The 16642-nt window shown below is 38.0% G+C and overlaps 1 protein-coding gene across 3 annotated transcripts in view; it reads left to right on the top strand.

The window, feature by feature from the left end:
- Positions 1-16173, top strand: part of PKHD1L1 (PKHD1 like 1) — a 158937-nt gene extending 142764 nt beyond the window's left edge. For 2 of the 3 annotated variants that reach the window (XM_047842216.1, XM_047842217.1), the window contains exons 72-78: positions 390-525; positions 3352-3696; positions 6605-6756; positions 7154-7300; positions 7887-8040; positions 11666-11932; positions 15950-16173. In XM_047842216.1, the coding sequence (XP_047698172.1) occupies positions 390-525; positions 3352-3696; positions 6605-6756; positions 7154-7300; positions 7887-8040; positions 11666-11932; positions 15950-15960 (1212 nt within the window). In that variant the 3' untranslated portion in view covers positions 15961-16173. The remainder of the gene's footprint in view (positions 1-389; positions 526-3351; positions 3697-6604; positions 6757-7153; positions 7301-7886; positions 8041-11665; positions 11933-15949) is intronic. The other variant, XM_047842218.1, reaches the window with a different exon arrangement.
- Positions 16174-16642: the final 469 nt, after the last annotated feature.

The raw sequence follows: 16642 nt of genomic DNA on the forward strand, positions 1-16642 counted from the left end.
TTTTCAACGTTAACTAAATTTGTTTGGTTGCATTATAGAGCACTGCTAAATTCCCTATTTCCCCCTGCCCCTGGAGCTCAAAGCCTATATTGAACTTTTTTACCTTTGAAAGGAAATGTTTCTTTTAGAGATACTCCTTTACTAATTCTTTCTTACATTATACTTTTCTACTGAGAATCATCAATTAAGAGTTGAGCTATAATGTCAGTATGAATGGTTGAATATAAGACCATTTACAAATTTTAACTCAGTATTTATCATCAATTCATAAAACTTAGTTTTAGTATTTTACAGAAGATATATATAGTTGAAGGACATTTTAAGTGCTAAATTCTAAATATTGTTTCCTTGTTTTCTTAAGAAATAAAAATGTTGTTTATTTTTAACAGGCTGTCATGGTAGGAATTTTTTTTCACACACTTCAGCGTTTGGATGTCTATGTGAACAATACATTGGTTTGCCCCCAAAATACAATATGGAACCCTAAAAAGAAACACTGTGAACTTAAAAGACATCTGCACACAGGTATTTCCTCAGAAAAATAAAGTACTTAATTATGTATAAAATTCTTTGTAATGTCTCATTATTAATATTTCTAGTTCCTTAACCATTGACAAATGAAAAGAGAAGATATTTTTTGCCACGGTCCACCAAATTCTAAGATGTATTCATTTATAGCATATGTGTCCTGAAAGATTATTCCTGATGGAACTCTTATCTATCTGTACACATGTGGATTTTGTGTATGAGGCACATTCGTTGGCCCCCCTGAGAACATTTACATTCTACATGTAGTTCAGTTAATCCTATATACAGAAGAGATTTTGCTTAGAATGTTTACCCTATTTCTGCTTTACTTCTATTTCATAGAGGTCAGAGCCAAAATTAATTGGCAGTCACCAGAAATATTGCCAAGAAAGTTAGTATAACATCAACCAAACACCATGAAGTCAATATAATAAACTGGATTTAAATGAAATATAGGGAAAAGGCTAAACGTCCATTTATCAGTATTTTCAAGGCCAGGATTTATATCTTCTCATTGAAGTCTTTTTGTTAAACAAGGTACTTATAAATCCAATAGCTTCCATTCCACATGTGCTACTTATCATTTTTAGATGTGCCCCATAATGTTGGTTAACAACTCCTCAAGTGCGTGCTGTAGGTCATAACATCACCTAGACTTCAGAGTATGGATAACCCATATCTATTAGTGTCTATGGAGCAAGTCCTATTTCTACTAATAGTCTGAATAGCTAATGTTTCCAGAAATGTTCCTGTGTGCCAGGCACTGTTATAAGTGCTTTGTATACAATACCTCATTGTTAAATATTCTAATAATAATGCTGTGAGGTAGGCAGAGATGAGTAAACTGAGACAACAGGAGGTGTCTTTGCCACAGTCTCTGTCATAGCTTTGGCTGCCATAACAAAATGCCACGAACTGGGTGGCTTAAAGACAAATTCATTTTCTCTGAAGGCTGCAAGTATGAGGTCAGGGTGCCAGGAGGGTTAGGTTCTGGTGAAAGCTCTCTTTCTGGCTTGCAGATGGCTGCCTACTCACTGTATCTTCACAGCAACAGCAGACGTTGGGATCTCCTCTTATGAGGGCACTAATCCATCATGAAGTCTCCACCCTCATCTAAAGCTAATTACCCCATCTCCAAATTCCCTTACACTAGGGGTTAGGGCTCTAACATGTGAATCTGGGCGGGGGGCGGGGGGCACAGTTCAGTCCATGGTAATATCAGAGATGGTGAGGGCAGAGCAAGGACTTGAACACAGAGAGTCTAGCTCTAGAAGCCATGCACTTAACCATTAGGCCATATTGCCTCCTTGTAAGCTAAAAGAGTCTGTGTTATCACTTTCTATATGTAAACAGCTACTCATATTTGCAGCTTCATTTCATTATTTTTAACTCTTTTGAAAAACAACACTTTGGGTACCAAGTACTCTATCATTCAAGTTGGGGAAATAGAAATGATCTCAACAAAGACTATTTAATATAGGGAATTGATTATACAGGTGTTGAAGGGCTGAAAAACAGTATTACCACTGCCTTCTTACAAGATTTTTTTTCTGATATAGCATTGTTTATAAATGAACATTTTTCCTTTGGCACGTAGAATGCAAAATAATTTCCCTGTATTATGAATCTATACATATTGTTTTAGATTACCCAAAATGTTTCATTATGTATGTCTCTGCTTCCTTCCATTACTGTGAAGACATGAGGAACTTACCTGAGATAAATGGTGTATGCATCTCTAAATGTAGTTTGAGAGAAGTTTCAATTTATAATATAAAAGCATATTCTTCAGATTCATAGAATGTTTAAACCAAATTGCATCTAGAACTTACACTAGTAGCTCTGAAAGAGATACATAGTGATAATGAAGTGGCTTCTTAATACCAACTGCTATGAATGTCTATTACATTCATAAGAAATATCTTCTTCTTTCTAAAACTTTAATTTATTTTTTTATTAAGCCTCACTATGAATGTGGTAAGAAGCTACATGTCTCATTCTAGTACTATTATATAATTCCTTTGGGCTCTGTTAGTGGATTTATTAGCTTAGACAGTTTTGACACTCTGCCATAAATATATATATATATATATATATATATATACACACACACATATACATAAACACATATGTATATGTATATATATACATATATATATATATATTCACTCATTTTATATATATAAAATTCTCAGTCACTTTTCCAAAAGTCATTTCCGAAGTAGAATTTTGTTTTGCATTAAGCAAAGATTTTTCAGGCTGAAATGTAAACCTATTTCATTGGTATAAAATCCTTCTGAGATATTTTTGTATATACTTCATTTGTATTATATACTTTTGTCCTTAGTAAAAATAAGCACTGAGTTGTAAAAGCTCCTTAAGAGTTGATATATAGCACTGCATAAACTAGATAGCTATTAAAGTTAAATTTACATTTTTAAATTACCAAATGCCTTTGGTAAAGCCTTTAAAATTCTGAACATGTAAATAGTGTTCCAGGTACAATATAGGCTCTTTGGTTCATAACTGAATTTTATTTCTCAATTATACTGTATCTATGGCTAATTGTTTTTAAAATAAATTTAATGTATAATGATGATTAACGGTATTGTTTAAAGTGTTGACTTTAACTTTGCATGTCAGTTCTAGAAGTGTTTTTTTAAAGGTGTTACTGTTTTAATATGCATATTTTCCTATGGAAGAATAATGTTGAACTTTTTCAGAATTTCCTAAATTTAACAAATATTAAATACTACTAAATATATGGTTATTATGATAATATAAAGATTTTTACTGTGCTGTTTTGGCTTTTTTCCTTCATAGAGCAATTCCTTCCTAACCTGAATTCCACTGTCCTTGGTGAAAACTACTTTGATAGAACCTACCAGATGCTTTACCTTTTGGTTAAAGGAACTATACCGGTTGAAATCCACACCACCGCGGTCATATTTGTTTCTTTCCAATTGCCTGCTGTTACAGAAGATGACTTCTATAGCTCTCATAACCTGGTTAGAAATCTTGCCTTGTTCCTGAAGATACCAAGTGACAAAATCCGCGTCAGCAAAATAATACAAGGGAAGAGTCTGCGGAGGAAGAGATCCACGGGACTCACAGTTGAATTGGAGATTGGAGATGCTCCTCCTCAGTTCATAAACAATGATACCACAGGTATGAAGAGTAGGTGTTTGAGAGAGAAGAATGTAATACTAGACCCACAATGACCCTACCAGGGCCTGGTAAACCTGCCCTCAGGAAATCCCACCAACCCCACATCCTGGACCCTGAAGGGCCTAGAGACCCTTTTCCTACTCTACCCCTGTAATCCCAAACTGTTTGGGAATTATGAAGGAACTATAGCCTCTATTTTGTTATTGTAGCAATTAGTAAACTCAACAAAAGGATTTGAGCTAACACAAGATTTGAGAGGTGACATAAGGAAGTGACTTTATAGCTGAGAGATTAAGCATAAAAAGAATCAGTCTATGAAAAGAGAAAGGTAAGAATGTTCAAGTGTAAGGAAATGGGAAACCAAAAGAAGCTCTCCTCTTCATAAGCTGAAAGGACTGTGGATGTTTCCTTAAGGAGAAGAGTAGATCTTTGGAGATGCTGAGCTGTAGTAAAGTCACAGATTTACCCTAGCAAATGCAAAGGTGCGAGAATATGTTCTGTCTTTAATTCCTGTGACTGATCCAATCAGTGTCCCCAGCTGTCACCCTTTGCCCTGTCCCTTACTCTCCATACCCCCATTTTCTAGGTATCAGATGAAAATCAGCTCAGCTGTCACATCAGAGGTATCTTTGCTGCTTTAAATTATGTCCTTAGAGTGACTCAGTTTGGGCATTTGGGTAAATGTTCAGCCCTTCAGATTTTTTCCTTTCTATCTGTTTAATTTGGTATCTGAATACCAAGGGGACTTTCCTGTCTTCAGACCCCCATGTGGCCTCTTGCTTTCATAGTCGCTGCTATAGGGTAGGTGGTCGCAAGCCTCTCTTGAGGTACAACTGTACCGTCCTGGCATCTTGGCATGCATCTCCTGCATGTATCTCCAACCATGCCATTGCCTCCAGTAATCAAGCACAAGTCTCAACTAGGCACACTCATCTCCAAAAAGATGAGACGTAGATCCCTGTCAGAGGAAGATTAGCATCGAGCTAATGAAGCTTAAGCTTCCAGGCCTTTCACTTGTACAAGTCATGGGAGGGAATTGAACTTTTAAGACTCTGGGAGAAGGGTCATTTAATAATGTGGTCCAATCATTGTTATTATAAAAGTTGCAAAAATAAGCACCTTCCTTATTCTTTTTCTTAAAGAGAGCCTCCAAACTATATACATTTTAGACTCAGAAAATCTGGATCTATCTGATCTCTGTCCAGCATCTTTTTCATACACACCTGGACTCTATCATGTATAAACCTGGGTACTGGGTAAAGTTCTCACCTTCTGTCTCTAGGGGACATCACTCATGGCTCAAGGAAAGCCCTACAACTTGGCAAAGAGGAATTTCACAGCAAAATATTGGGAAGTGGCAAGAAAGATGTGCATGTAGTAATACTCCTGGCTTTCCATGGCCTTCACATAGTGTCAGGATATCCAGGAATTCCCAGGTGTCTAGAAAGGGGTCCCTCAAGGGATCCCTACAGAGGGGACCTCTCGATAAACAGATTGGTCAGGGATAAAAGCTCTTCAGGTTAAGGACTTTGGTTTCTTAAGGTGGCAGTTAGAAATGGGTGCCTTCATGTGTCAAGCAGCCAGAGAAAATGTGTAAACAGTGCAGGCAGGTCAGACCTGCCACGCTGCACCAAAAACCAGCGAGGACGAGTGGTAATAGTAGTCTGTGGATACGAAGCACCTTTGTACTGCTACCCCTGGGTCACATGAGCCCTCATGCCTGGGAAGCCATCTTGGAGGAGAGTATATAGAGGGAATGGGGGGGAAGAAGGAGTCTGAAAGACTGAGCATTTATTCAGAGGGTCTAAGTCAACCAAAAGAGACCTGTTAAACTGACAGGACTGAAATTCCCTAGGACCACGATTTTGAAAGTGTTCTGTGAGATCAGCTGCCTCCTTCTTCGTGAGCACACTGAGCTTCATGGTTCAGCCTTAATGGAAGAAATGCAGTGCTCCTCGTCCTCAAGGCAGGACTCTGGATCTAGAAGGCACTGGATACCTAAGCACGAGGTGTTGTCAAGATTCAGAGTACACCAAAAATATCCTGCATAGAGTTGTTTTTTAAAAGATCACCCTGACTACAGTGTATAGAATGGAGTGGAAGAAGGAGAATGGATACAAGAAGCCAGTTTAAAAGTTGTTTTAGTAACCCCCTTCCCCCAATGATGGCTTTGACTACGATTTTGACAGTGGGGACAGAGAGATTGAGAAATCGGTAACTGATTATACGGTATGGGGGAGAAATGAAGTAGAAGAAGGGATCAAGCCAAAGTAGCAGGCTCTGACAAATGAGTATGATGAATAAGAATGAGTATGATGAATAAGAAGTGCCCCTTCTTAGGTAAGGAGCACTGTGAGGGCAGCAGGTCTACGAGGACCCGCCAAGCTAGACAAAGACAATAGAAACTACCTGTAGTGTTAAAATTAAACTTGAAAATCAAGGTCCAAAGCAAGTAACAATTTGTGGGTAATGTAGTGTTAATTTCAGAACTTACTAGCAGACATTGTATAGATTCGATGATGCTAATTATCCTTACATTAGAATTCTATTTTAAAAAAATGCTATGTAGCCATAAACTTGCATGACAGTGCTTCACTTCTTAACAAAGAAGGACATGGGAACGTATTAAATTAAGAAACGTATTTCCCACTATGCTGTCATTCATTTTTCTTGTGTCTATTTTATCTACCTTTGGTTTTTCTTTAATTGCAGCTTAAAAACATATTCTCCAGAGTTCTCCATTTTCCTAAGCTCATTCATATGACTTTGTCATGTTGAGCTCATGTGCAAAGAAAAAGCTAAAGCATTCCATAATTTGGATGGAGGAGTGCAAACAAAAACTAAAGTGAAAAACTCTCATAATTCTATATTCTTAGATCACATATGACATATTACTGTTTCCCCATAGGTCAGATGCAGTTATCTGAACTCCAAAAAATTGTTGGTTCTCTTGGACAAGCTGTAATTTCAGGAAAAACCAGTAGTATCCTTGGATTTAATATTTCTTCCATGTCTATAACCAATCCCATCCCCAGCCCAAGTGACTCTGCCTGGATTAAGGTAAGAAAGGGCAACTAGAAAAATATACCTTAGGTATTTAAAACATTGCTGCTTATTTCTTATTTTAACTCTTTATATTTCAATGCAATAATTTAGAGAGCATGTCTTTCTAATTAACGTTGGCTATTTTTAATGGTATACTAAAATGATAAAGTAGTTGAAAAAGGAGCATATCTTCTAAAAAATTATTTATTGGTATAAAATGTGATTTTCTTTGAATATTTATAACAGTGCTTCATGAATTTGATCAGGGGGAAATATTTTAAGAAAATTAATTTCACATATTAAGCATATTTTTACGCTTATTACATATTACACTTAGCCTAAGATGAATTTGCTACTGACTGTAATTTATCATGTGAAAACCACTTCATCACTCATGACCGTTAATTTACAGGTGACTGCCCAACCAGCTGAAAGGTTTGCATTTCCTGTTCATCATGTGGCCTTTGTGTCCTCACTCTCAGTGATCACTCAGCCCGTGGCAGCACAGCCAGGACAGCCATTTTCTCAGCAACCTGCAGTAAAGGCAGTAGATTCAGATGTAAGTTATAACCCAGAGCTTTAACTGAGTGAAGGAATTAAGCTATAAATTCTGGAAGGCGAGCCAACTTCTGTAATCCTGGTATGCTGGCAACCTGAGGATTTCACTACCCCTTGAAAACTGGACTAAAACCTGTGGATATAATATTTTACTGTTTTAAAAATGTTCCTTTTCAATGAACTTGTTCCACTGCCCACCCATATTTGTGAACTCCTTGTACAGGAGAAGCTTCTACAGATTTCAAATTTGTATTGAGGCATTTTAAATAATATAGTTTTGCATATCTTAAAAAAAAAAGCATGGGAACAGGACAATTATAATTCTCTATTACTTTTTTCTTTTTTTTTTTTACATTTTTTTTTAAAGGTTATTTATTTTTGGGACAGAGAGAGACAGAGCATGAACGGGGGAGGGGCAGAGAGAGAGGGAGACACAGAATCGGAAACAGGCTCCAGGCTCTGAGCCATCAGCCCAGAGCCTGACACGGGGCTCAAACTCACGGACCGCAAGATCGTGACCTGGGCCGAAGTCGGCCGCCCAACCGACTGAGCCACCCAGGCGCCCCATCTATTACTTTTTTCTTCAGGGTGATTGTGTATCAGTTGGGATTACTTCACTGACTTTGAAGGCCATACTAAAGGACTCCAATAATAACCACATCACTGGTCTTAGTGGAAATACAACAATTCCATTCAGCAGCTGCTGGGCCAACTATACAGACCTTACTCTTCTTAGAACAGGTGAGTGTACTATTTTGGATCTTCACATAAGCATCCACAAATAGGGATAATTATAACTGAACAAAGCATTCTATAATACTCTGATCAATAAATTATAGAAATTGGAACACTATACCTGCCTTGTTTCAAAGAACATTTCAGATAACATCTAGCTTACAAAAGTATCCAAAACAAAATAGAAATTAAAATAGGTAATTAAGGAAATTAAACAGATAATCTGAGGCTGTGCATCAAAATTATATCATGATTCATATTTTTATCCATTTGTTGATTTTTCTAAATTTTCACTAAATATGCATTACATTTATAATAAAAACAAGCAATACATAGATTTTCAAATTGAAGAAAAGGGAGGATAAGATAGGCTAATATAACTTTAATGCCCCATGCAGGGGTTCAGAGTTGGACTGAAAAGTGGGTTCTAAGATTTCTGAAAGCCATTACAAAGGAGAAAACATAAGCATTATTATTCCACAGTGCCCATCAGGAAAAACCAGTAAACAAACCAGTTGTTGTGGAGAATTATAACTTGTTCTGAGATCAGAACAAATGTGTCCTATGAGTTTTCATAAAGTATACCAAATGAATCTGTATGAAGTGATATCTTCAATATTATAATAAATAGTTATAACTTCCACTGTGATGTTTCTTATATTATCGTTATACGGGTTGATGGCATAACTCCAATTGGTAAAAGCCTTCCTACTGAGGCCAAAACAGATTGCAGAGTATCTACTGGTGATAGATTGTAGAGTATCTAAAAGAGAGAAATAGATAAATTACTTATACTTGAGACAGGCTTCTGTTAATCTGTTTACCATTAATCTGGGCCCATTTAAGAACTTTATAGGCCCTAACTTCTGAAAAGTTATATTGGTACTCCCCACTTCTTACCACTGTTCTCTCACACATATATACATACTAAAGGTGAGAATAAAGGTAAAAAGTGAAGAGTAAAATAAGTAAAAGAAATTCCAATAATAGTCTGATTCTTTTCATATCAACTAAATATCAAAGACAAAAATCATTCCCCCTAATATCTTTTTTCTTATTTTTTACTTCTTCTTGCTTTGATGGTACCCTAAACCAGACAAGCTTGGTCTGCCTACTAGGCAGCAGTATCTCAACCCAGTGTTCGATGGGACTCAAATGAAAATGAGTTGTGATCCTAGACAGGTACCTAGAGTGCCCTATACACTTGCTGGTTAAGGGCAGAGCCTAAGTCTTTCTGAGTCAGTGTAAATGGTAGTAGAACTGGGATCCTCTTCTGGGAAGTGAGGCACTTAACAAGAACCCAGGTGAAGAGAAGGTTGCCCACTGCCTCATGAAGGTGGACCCAAATGGTACCCAGTGGCAAAAACCCAACCTGGACGCTGTGTTCTTCAAAGTGCCACTTCCAAATAGCAATGTTCCAAAATAACCAGTATCACTGGAATGCTGAAACAATAATATAAGTTTTGGTGTTTTATTGTGATAACAAAATATCATTCCCCTTTTATACACTAAATTTTCCTTCCTAGTTCAAAGCTTCCCTCGAAGTATTTATCTGACTGCTATGGAGAACAGCCATTGCTTCTAATCTCTTTCTTGCTTGCTTACCTGCTGTCCTACTTTCTTACTTTCATCAAGTGTACGGTCTCAGTTCTCTGGTTATATATAGTAAGGAACACCAACGACAGTCATGGCTTCATTATCTTTAGATCAGTTATCTAGTTGGTAGATTAACCACTATAAAATTGTAATAACAACAAAGCACATGAGAAAAAAATAACAAAGCATCGTTTTTGTAACTCTTTCTGGTAGGCAACCCCCATAGTTACTGGAAGTGGGAAATCCCCTTGCAGATCAGCCGAGAGCCTGACAGTGTGGCCCACACCCTCTTCTACTTTTAGCTCAATAAGAAGCAAAGCAGGGGCCAAGATAGAGAGGAGGTATGGGTTGTGGTTTCTCACACAGAAAATGGGGATGTGAGAATTAAGTGAGAAAAGGGTGGAAGAAGAATAAAGTAAACAGCTGAATCTGCATCTTTGAGCAATCTGGATAAAAAATAGTATTCCTAGTGGATAACAACATTTGGGACATGTTTACCTGGCAACCTATATGATATAAAGTGCTTGTTTCTGTTCTTATTGCTACATAACACACCAGCCCCAAATCTAATGGCTCAAACAACAACCAGTTCACTTGCTCACAACAGTGTGGGCCAGGAATTTGGACAGGGATGGCTTATATCTGCTTAGTGATGTCTGGAGCTTTAGCTGGGATAGCTTGACTGAAATCGTATCCCGAAGGTTTTGATTTTGGATTTTAGCTAGGTTCTTCAGTTCTCCTGCAGGGAGTGGCCTCTCCACAAGGCTCTCTTGGGCTTCCTCACAGTATATATAAAACATACTGAAAATACAGTACATTTTAAGAAAAAAATACGCCTGCCACGAAACTTCAGTTTCTTTCAAACTGAAAAAAGGAAAGACTTAAATACGCCATTGTCATGGATTGTAATGGTGGCAGAAAATTCTATAGAACAAGGACCGTCTGTCTTGAAAGTTACAGAATGCACTGGCATTGTTTGTGAAAGCACAATGAGGTCAAGATCTAACTATACTCTGAAAGAAAGGAAAGGGAAGGGAAGGGAAGGGAAGGGAAGGGAAGGGAAGGGAAGGGAAGGGAAGGGAAAGGAAGGGAAGGAGAGGAAGGGAGATGGAAGGGAAGGGAAGGGAAGAAAGAAGGAGGGGGAGGGAGGGATGAAGGGACAGAGAGGAAAAGAAAGAAAACAGAAATGATTTTTTTTTAAAAAAAGATAATAGAAGGAGAGGAATGAAAACTTCAGGGTTGGACAAGAATTGCAAACTCGGTGTGGTAGCCATTATTAATGACAGCAGGAGTTGTAGAAGCAATTATGTCAAGGAAAAATATATTGGTTATCTCATGTTCAAAACCGGGGAGATTTAACATATGGATTAAAAAATATTTGGATAAGCTTTTTATGTTCCACATTCTAAAAATATCTAAAAAGTTTCCTTAAGCTTGTCTGCATGGAAGTAAGAAGAAAGGGTCACAATCGTGCAACACAAAAATAGCATCTGACTTAAAGGAAGTGTGAAAAACAGTAAAATTGTTGAATCAAAATGGAGAGCATATGGTTTTTGTTGTACTATTCTTCCAACTCTTCTGTGATTGAAACTTTTCAAAATAAAAAGTTTAGTATTTCGGTATCCACCCCCATCCCCCCCAGCTGAGGCTGAGGCTTCTCTACTCCAGGTCAAGTATCCAGGGATGGAACAGAGACTCAGTATTTTTACTTCCTTTCCCTACTGTCCCTCATTTTAAGCAGACTCTCTCTAGTCCTGAGCACTAGGAAGATATCCCTAAGAAGCAAGTACTGATGCTACAGAAAGAAAATCTAGCCAGATTTCCCCTGCCCACAGTTGATGGGCAGTTGGAACTCTAACTCTGAGACCTCCTCTATGCGTGTTTATACTTCAATGAATCTATTTGGCTCAATTTCCAAAAATACTTCATTAGGAATTATACAGTACTTTTAAGTCAATGAAAACCCAACTGCGTCTGTGTGAAAACAAACAAATTATAAAAGGAAGTCAAATTCTACAATGATGTTTCTTCCTAGGAAAAAATTATAAGATTGAATTTATACTGGATGATATTGCCCGGGTGGAATCTGGGACTCTGAGCCTACCAGCACAGTCTGTCACTAGTGGTGGTGGCACCAATGGTGGCAGCAGCAGCAGTGGCAGCAGTGACAGCAGCAGCGGCAAAGCATCGACTGTGGGCACAGCTGCGCAGACAGTGATTGTAGTAATTAGCTGTCTGGTGGGAAGAGTGTTGCTCTTGGAAACATTTATGGCCACAGTTTTGATTTTGAACATAAATCTAGGTAAGCATAGTTCATTTCTTATGTAATGTATGTATATGTCTCCACATACTGAGGTTCCAGTAAATGTTTACTAAACAGAGATCAAGGGCACAACCATTGTGCATGGCACCACTGGGAACACAGAGACATGGTCTTGGCCATTGAGAAAGTAATAGCTTCAGTGGTGGAGATAAAGACAACCTTACAGGAAATGTTATTCACATTACATGACAGCATATGGGAATGTGGGGAATGAGAAGATAATGGTGGGCTCTCTTTCAGTTACAAGGGGCAGAAGCTCAGCTTGAATTGGTTTTAGGCAGTAAAATGAACTCACTTAACTGGGAAGTCCAGTTGTGATTTCTGCTATAACTACACCTAAGCACTCACATGATGTCATCCAAAAATTATGTCTCTCCATCTCTGGGCTCCATGCTCCTTGATGGTAGTAGATTCACTCTCAGGCAGACTGACCACCCCCAAACCTCATGGCAAGGGTACCACCTGTGTCTTCATGTACGTTCTACCAGCCCGGCAGCTAATGCAGAAAGAGCAAACCTCTTTCTCAACACTTTCAGCAAAATCCCAAAGCAGTATCATTGACCTAGTTTGGGTCACACATCCATTCTTGAACCAATCACTAGGGCCATCGGGTGCTGTGTACCCCATCCCAGCTAATGCTGAGGTCATTTTTCTCATCTCTCAGGCTGATACTTCTTAGGCTTCTTTCCTTCAAGCTCCATGTCCCTTCAAGTTGCCCTATGTCCATCCATAATGTTACAGATCTGTTCCTCCTTTAAAGTCTTGGGGCTCCACTTACAACTTCTTCTTTTTTATTACTTCTTTCTTGACCTTTTACAATAGCCTCCTGAATTCCCTGCTTCCGAACTCCTCACTTTCAGCCTATCCTCCATATAGCTGTCAGATTTATGACATGTAGTGATGTCATGTAGTGATTTGTCATGTCAGATCCTCAAAGATTCCTCACTACATGCAAATTGTAATCAATACCAAAGGTCCTGAAGTCAGTTTTGAAGATTTCCTCCTGTGACAAATCATTCCTAGAAAAGATTCTTGCCATCCTACGTATTCCCTCCCTTTGGGCTTTCTCTGCTCATGGCATCCTGCCAGGCCTTGCTGCAGATCCAGCTCCTCCACCAGCTTTCCCTTCTTTCTTCCCACTCGCTAATGCATGTAATTCTCTTCTCCCTTGTTCTCCAGTTATGCTTTGTTTCTACCATTATTATAGCCTTTCCTGTGGTATACTTGTATTAAACTTACACAAATTCAAATCTACCTTCCTTCACTAAATAAACTGAGTACTCAGAAGATAAGACCACATACCGTATTTATCATAGGTGCTAAAAATGTGGTTTAGTTGATTTTAAATATTAAAAGGGGGACAAGTCCTGCCTGCCAACATAGGAGGAAATTTTGAGTTGGGGTAATATAGGCAAACAGTAAAAAGCTTAGATTGGCAGGTATTAATCAGTTTGCAGTTGATCTAATAGGGGAATGATGAAGAGTTTCTGACAGATTAATGAGATGAAAGTATCACATAAAGAATACTGATAAGATTTAAGAAGATGAAAACGGTTCTAGAGATTGGTTGCACAGCAGTGTGAACATACCTAACGCTACTTGTCCACTTTAAAAATGGTTAAAATTTGGGGTGCCTGGGTGGCTCAGTTGGTTAAATGCCCGACTTCGGCTCAGGTCATGGCCTCACAGTTTGTGAGTTTGAGCCCCATGTTGGGCTCTGTACTGACAGCTCAGAGCCTGGAGTCTGCTTTAGATTCTGTGTCTCCCTCTCTTTCTCTGCCCCTCCCTCACTCACTCTCAAAAATAAATAAACATTAAAAAAAATTTTAAATAAATAAAAATGGTTAAAATTTTATGTTATATGGATTTCACCCTGATTAAAAATAAAATTTAAAAAATCAGGATTGATCTATACAGAACCAATACAGATCTCCAAATATCAAAAGATGATAAATATTGTAAGTTTTAAGATACCTAATTAGATTCTTATATTTGAGTAATAATCAAAATCCAAAGAAAGATTTAAGAAGAATTTGAGATGGGGTAATAATTTAAAAGGATACTGAAGAATTTCAAGCAATAAAAGCCAAGACCAGAATTTAAATGTAAACATAGATAAGGTCAGGATGAAGGGACACATTGAGGCTGGTTCTGGGAGTAGCAGAACAAACTGGAGGCTGGGGTTTCAAGAACAATGATCAAACAGGAATTATCTGTTCTTTCCTCTTAATGGCAGAAATTAATTAGGAGACAGCTGTCAAGGGAGAAGTGTGGTTTGAAGAGACTCAGTCCTGGCCTCTTATAGCTGAATAAGGGTGGGTTTAGAACTAAGGGACAAGAGGGAAATGATCAGCACAAAAGTTATTGTATTTTTATGCCAGAATTCTAAACGAAGCAAAACCAGTTGTCCATTTTATAATAGCATGACAGGTACTGCTTGAATTTGTTTCTTCTCAGAAGCATTAAACTATAAGGTATAAGTACTGCTTAGTATATCGTTGTGCATTTTGTATTTACTCACTAAATGCATTGTTTTCTAATTATCCTCACTGACTTTCAGCCTGCTTGTTCCCAAAGACTTTGGGATTATATAAAATTCAGAAAATTCTATTTTCAAGTCATTAGTAAATAATATTGTTCCTGGCATTTTCTCCTCCCCCTTCCCCCCCTTCCCCTCCCCCCTCCTCTCCCTCCTCCTCCCCCTCCCCTTCCTCCTTCCTCTTTTGAATGTTTGTTTATTTATTTATTTATTTATTTATTTATTTATTTATTTTTAATTTTTTTTTCAACGTTTATTTATTTTTGGGACAGAGAGAGACAGAACATGAACGGGGGAGGGGCAGAGAGAGAGGGAGACACAGAATCGGAAACAGGCTCCAGGCTCTGAGCCATCAGCCCAGAGCCCGACGCGGGGCTCGAACTCACGGACAGTGAGATCGTGACCTGGCTGAAGTCGGACGCTTAACCGACTGCGCCACCCAGGCGCCCCTGAATGTTTATTTATTTTGAGAGCAAGACAACTTGAACAGAGGAGGGACAGAAAGACACAGAATCCAAACCAGGCTCCTGGCTCTGAGCTGTCAGCACAGAGCCCAATGCAGGGCTCAAACCCATGAACCTCAAGGTCATGACCTGAGCCGAAGTCAGTTGCTTAACTGACTGAGCCACCCAAGCGCCCCTATTCTTGGCATTTTCTTTAGGACTTTTTTTCTCCAGATAGAAAAATTAATCAACATCTTCTCCTACTAAATAATCGCTCAGTAATCTATCCTTCAATTAAAACATAAAATGATTTAAACACCACTGTCCTAGTCTTGGGCTACTATAACAAAATACCACAGACTAAGTGGCTTTCTCATCGTTCTGGAGGCTGGAAATTTATTTCTCATGGTTCTGGAGGCTGGAAGTCTGAGATCACGGTGCCAGCATGGTGAGGTGAGGGCCCACTGCTAGGTCACTGATGGCACCCTCACAGGATAGAAGGGCCTCAGGAGCTCTGGGGGTCTCTTTTATAAGAACACTAATCCCATCGTGATGGTTCCACTCTCAGGACTTAAACACCTCCCAAAGGCCCCACATGCAAATACTATTTCATTGGGTGTTAGGTTTTCAATGTAGGAATTTGGGGGTGGGGTGCATTCACACCATACCAGCTATTAATGAAATGAAATGCTGGGATTTTTATAACTTTGCATTCTGAATTAACACTTCTATTTGTAAGAAAGTCATGAAGTTCCGCTAAATAAAATGACATCTTGAATGTGAAAAATACAAAATTTAAGCACCATTATTGTCTCTCCCCAGTTCCACAAAAAGAGTGCATTATTGATTCTAACAATACATGGTCAACTTTGAAATACTAATTTTTTAGTACTGCTTTTGCCCTATTAACCATACCATGAAATATTAGAAATGTTAAATGAATGAAACATATTTTAAACCACACTAGATGTTACTGCTACTTAAAAAAATATTTGTATTGTTTTCACGTTTCAGGATGCAACTAAAAGTGTGCTGTTCCGAAGAACAGGCTGAAAACAAAAACACAAGAGCTGCTTTTTATGAGCTATTTTATTGCGCAACAAGAAAAAGCCTATAGCAGTTTCAAGAAAATAAGCAAAAAATATTTTTATAATATATAAAATGTACTAATTCGCTTTCATGACAAAAATCAAATTTCTTCAAAATATAAGTCTTTTGATTCCTTATGTTCATATGTTCTTATTTCATTTAAAAAAAAAACTTTAAGAAATCTTTGATTTGGAAGCAGATATGCCACCTCCAAGTTGCTATACCTACAAATCATAGAGTCCTTTATGTGCAAGAGCTTGTCTAGTTTTGACTTACCCACTTTTAGATCAGATTGGAAGCATTTTGAATTTGTGTATGTACTGGGGGATCTGACTTCCTTTATCCATTCATGACGCTCTGATTTCCAATGATCTAAACCATTCTAATTTCTTAGGATTTTGGAGAAATTAGATTTGTTTTATACCTTTTTCAGACAAAGTTGCTGATTTTCAGATCTATAGTAATCCTAGAAATTCTAGATTGCCCTGGATTTCTGGGCCTGCCAAACCCTGGCTACCATTCTAAGAGTTTTTGTTGTTGTCTCTGGAGCAAACTTTTGGAAAAAGCCCAAATTATCTCTGCTTACGTTCTTCCCACTCAAAAATGCCTCAGCTATGA

Source organism: Prionailurus viverrinus, chromosome F2 (assembly GCF_022837055.1).
Source record: "Prionailurus viverrinus isolate Anna chromosome F2, UM_Priviv_1.0, whole genome shotgun sequence".
NCBI lineage: Eukaryota > Metazoa > Chordata > Mammalia > Carnivora > Felidae > Prionailurus > Prionailurus viverrinus.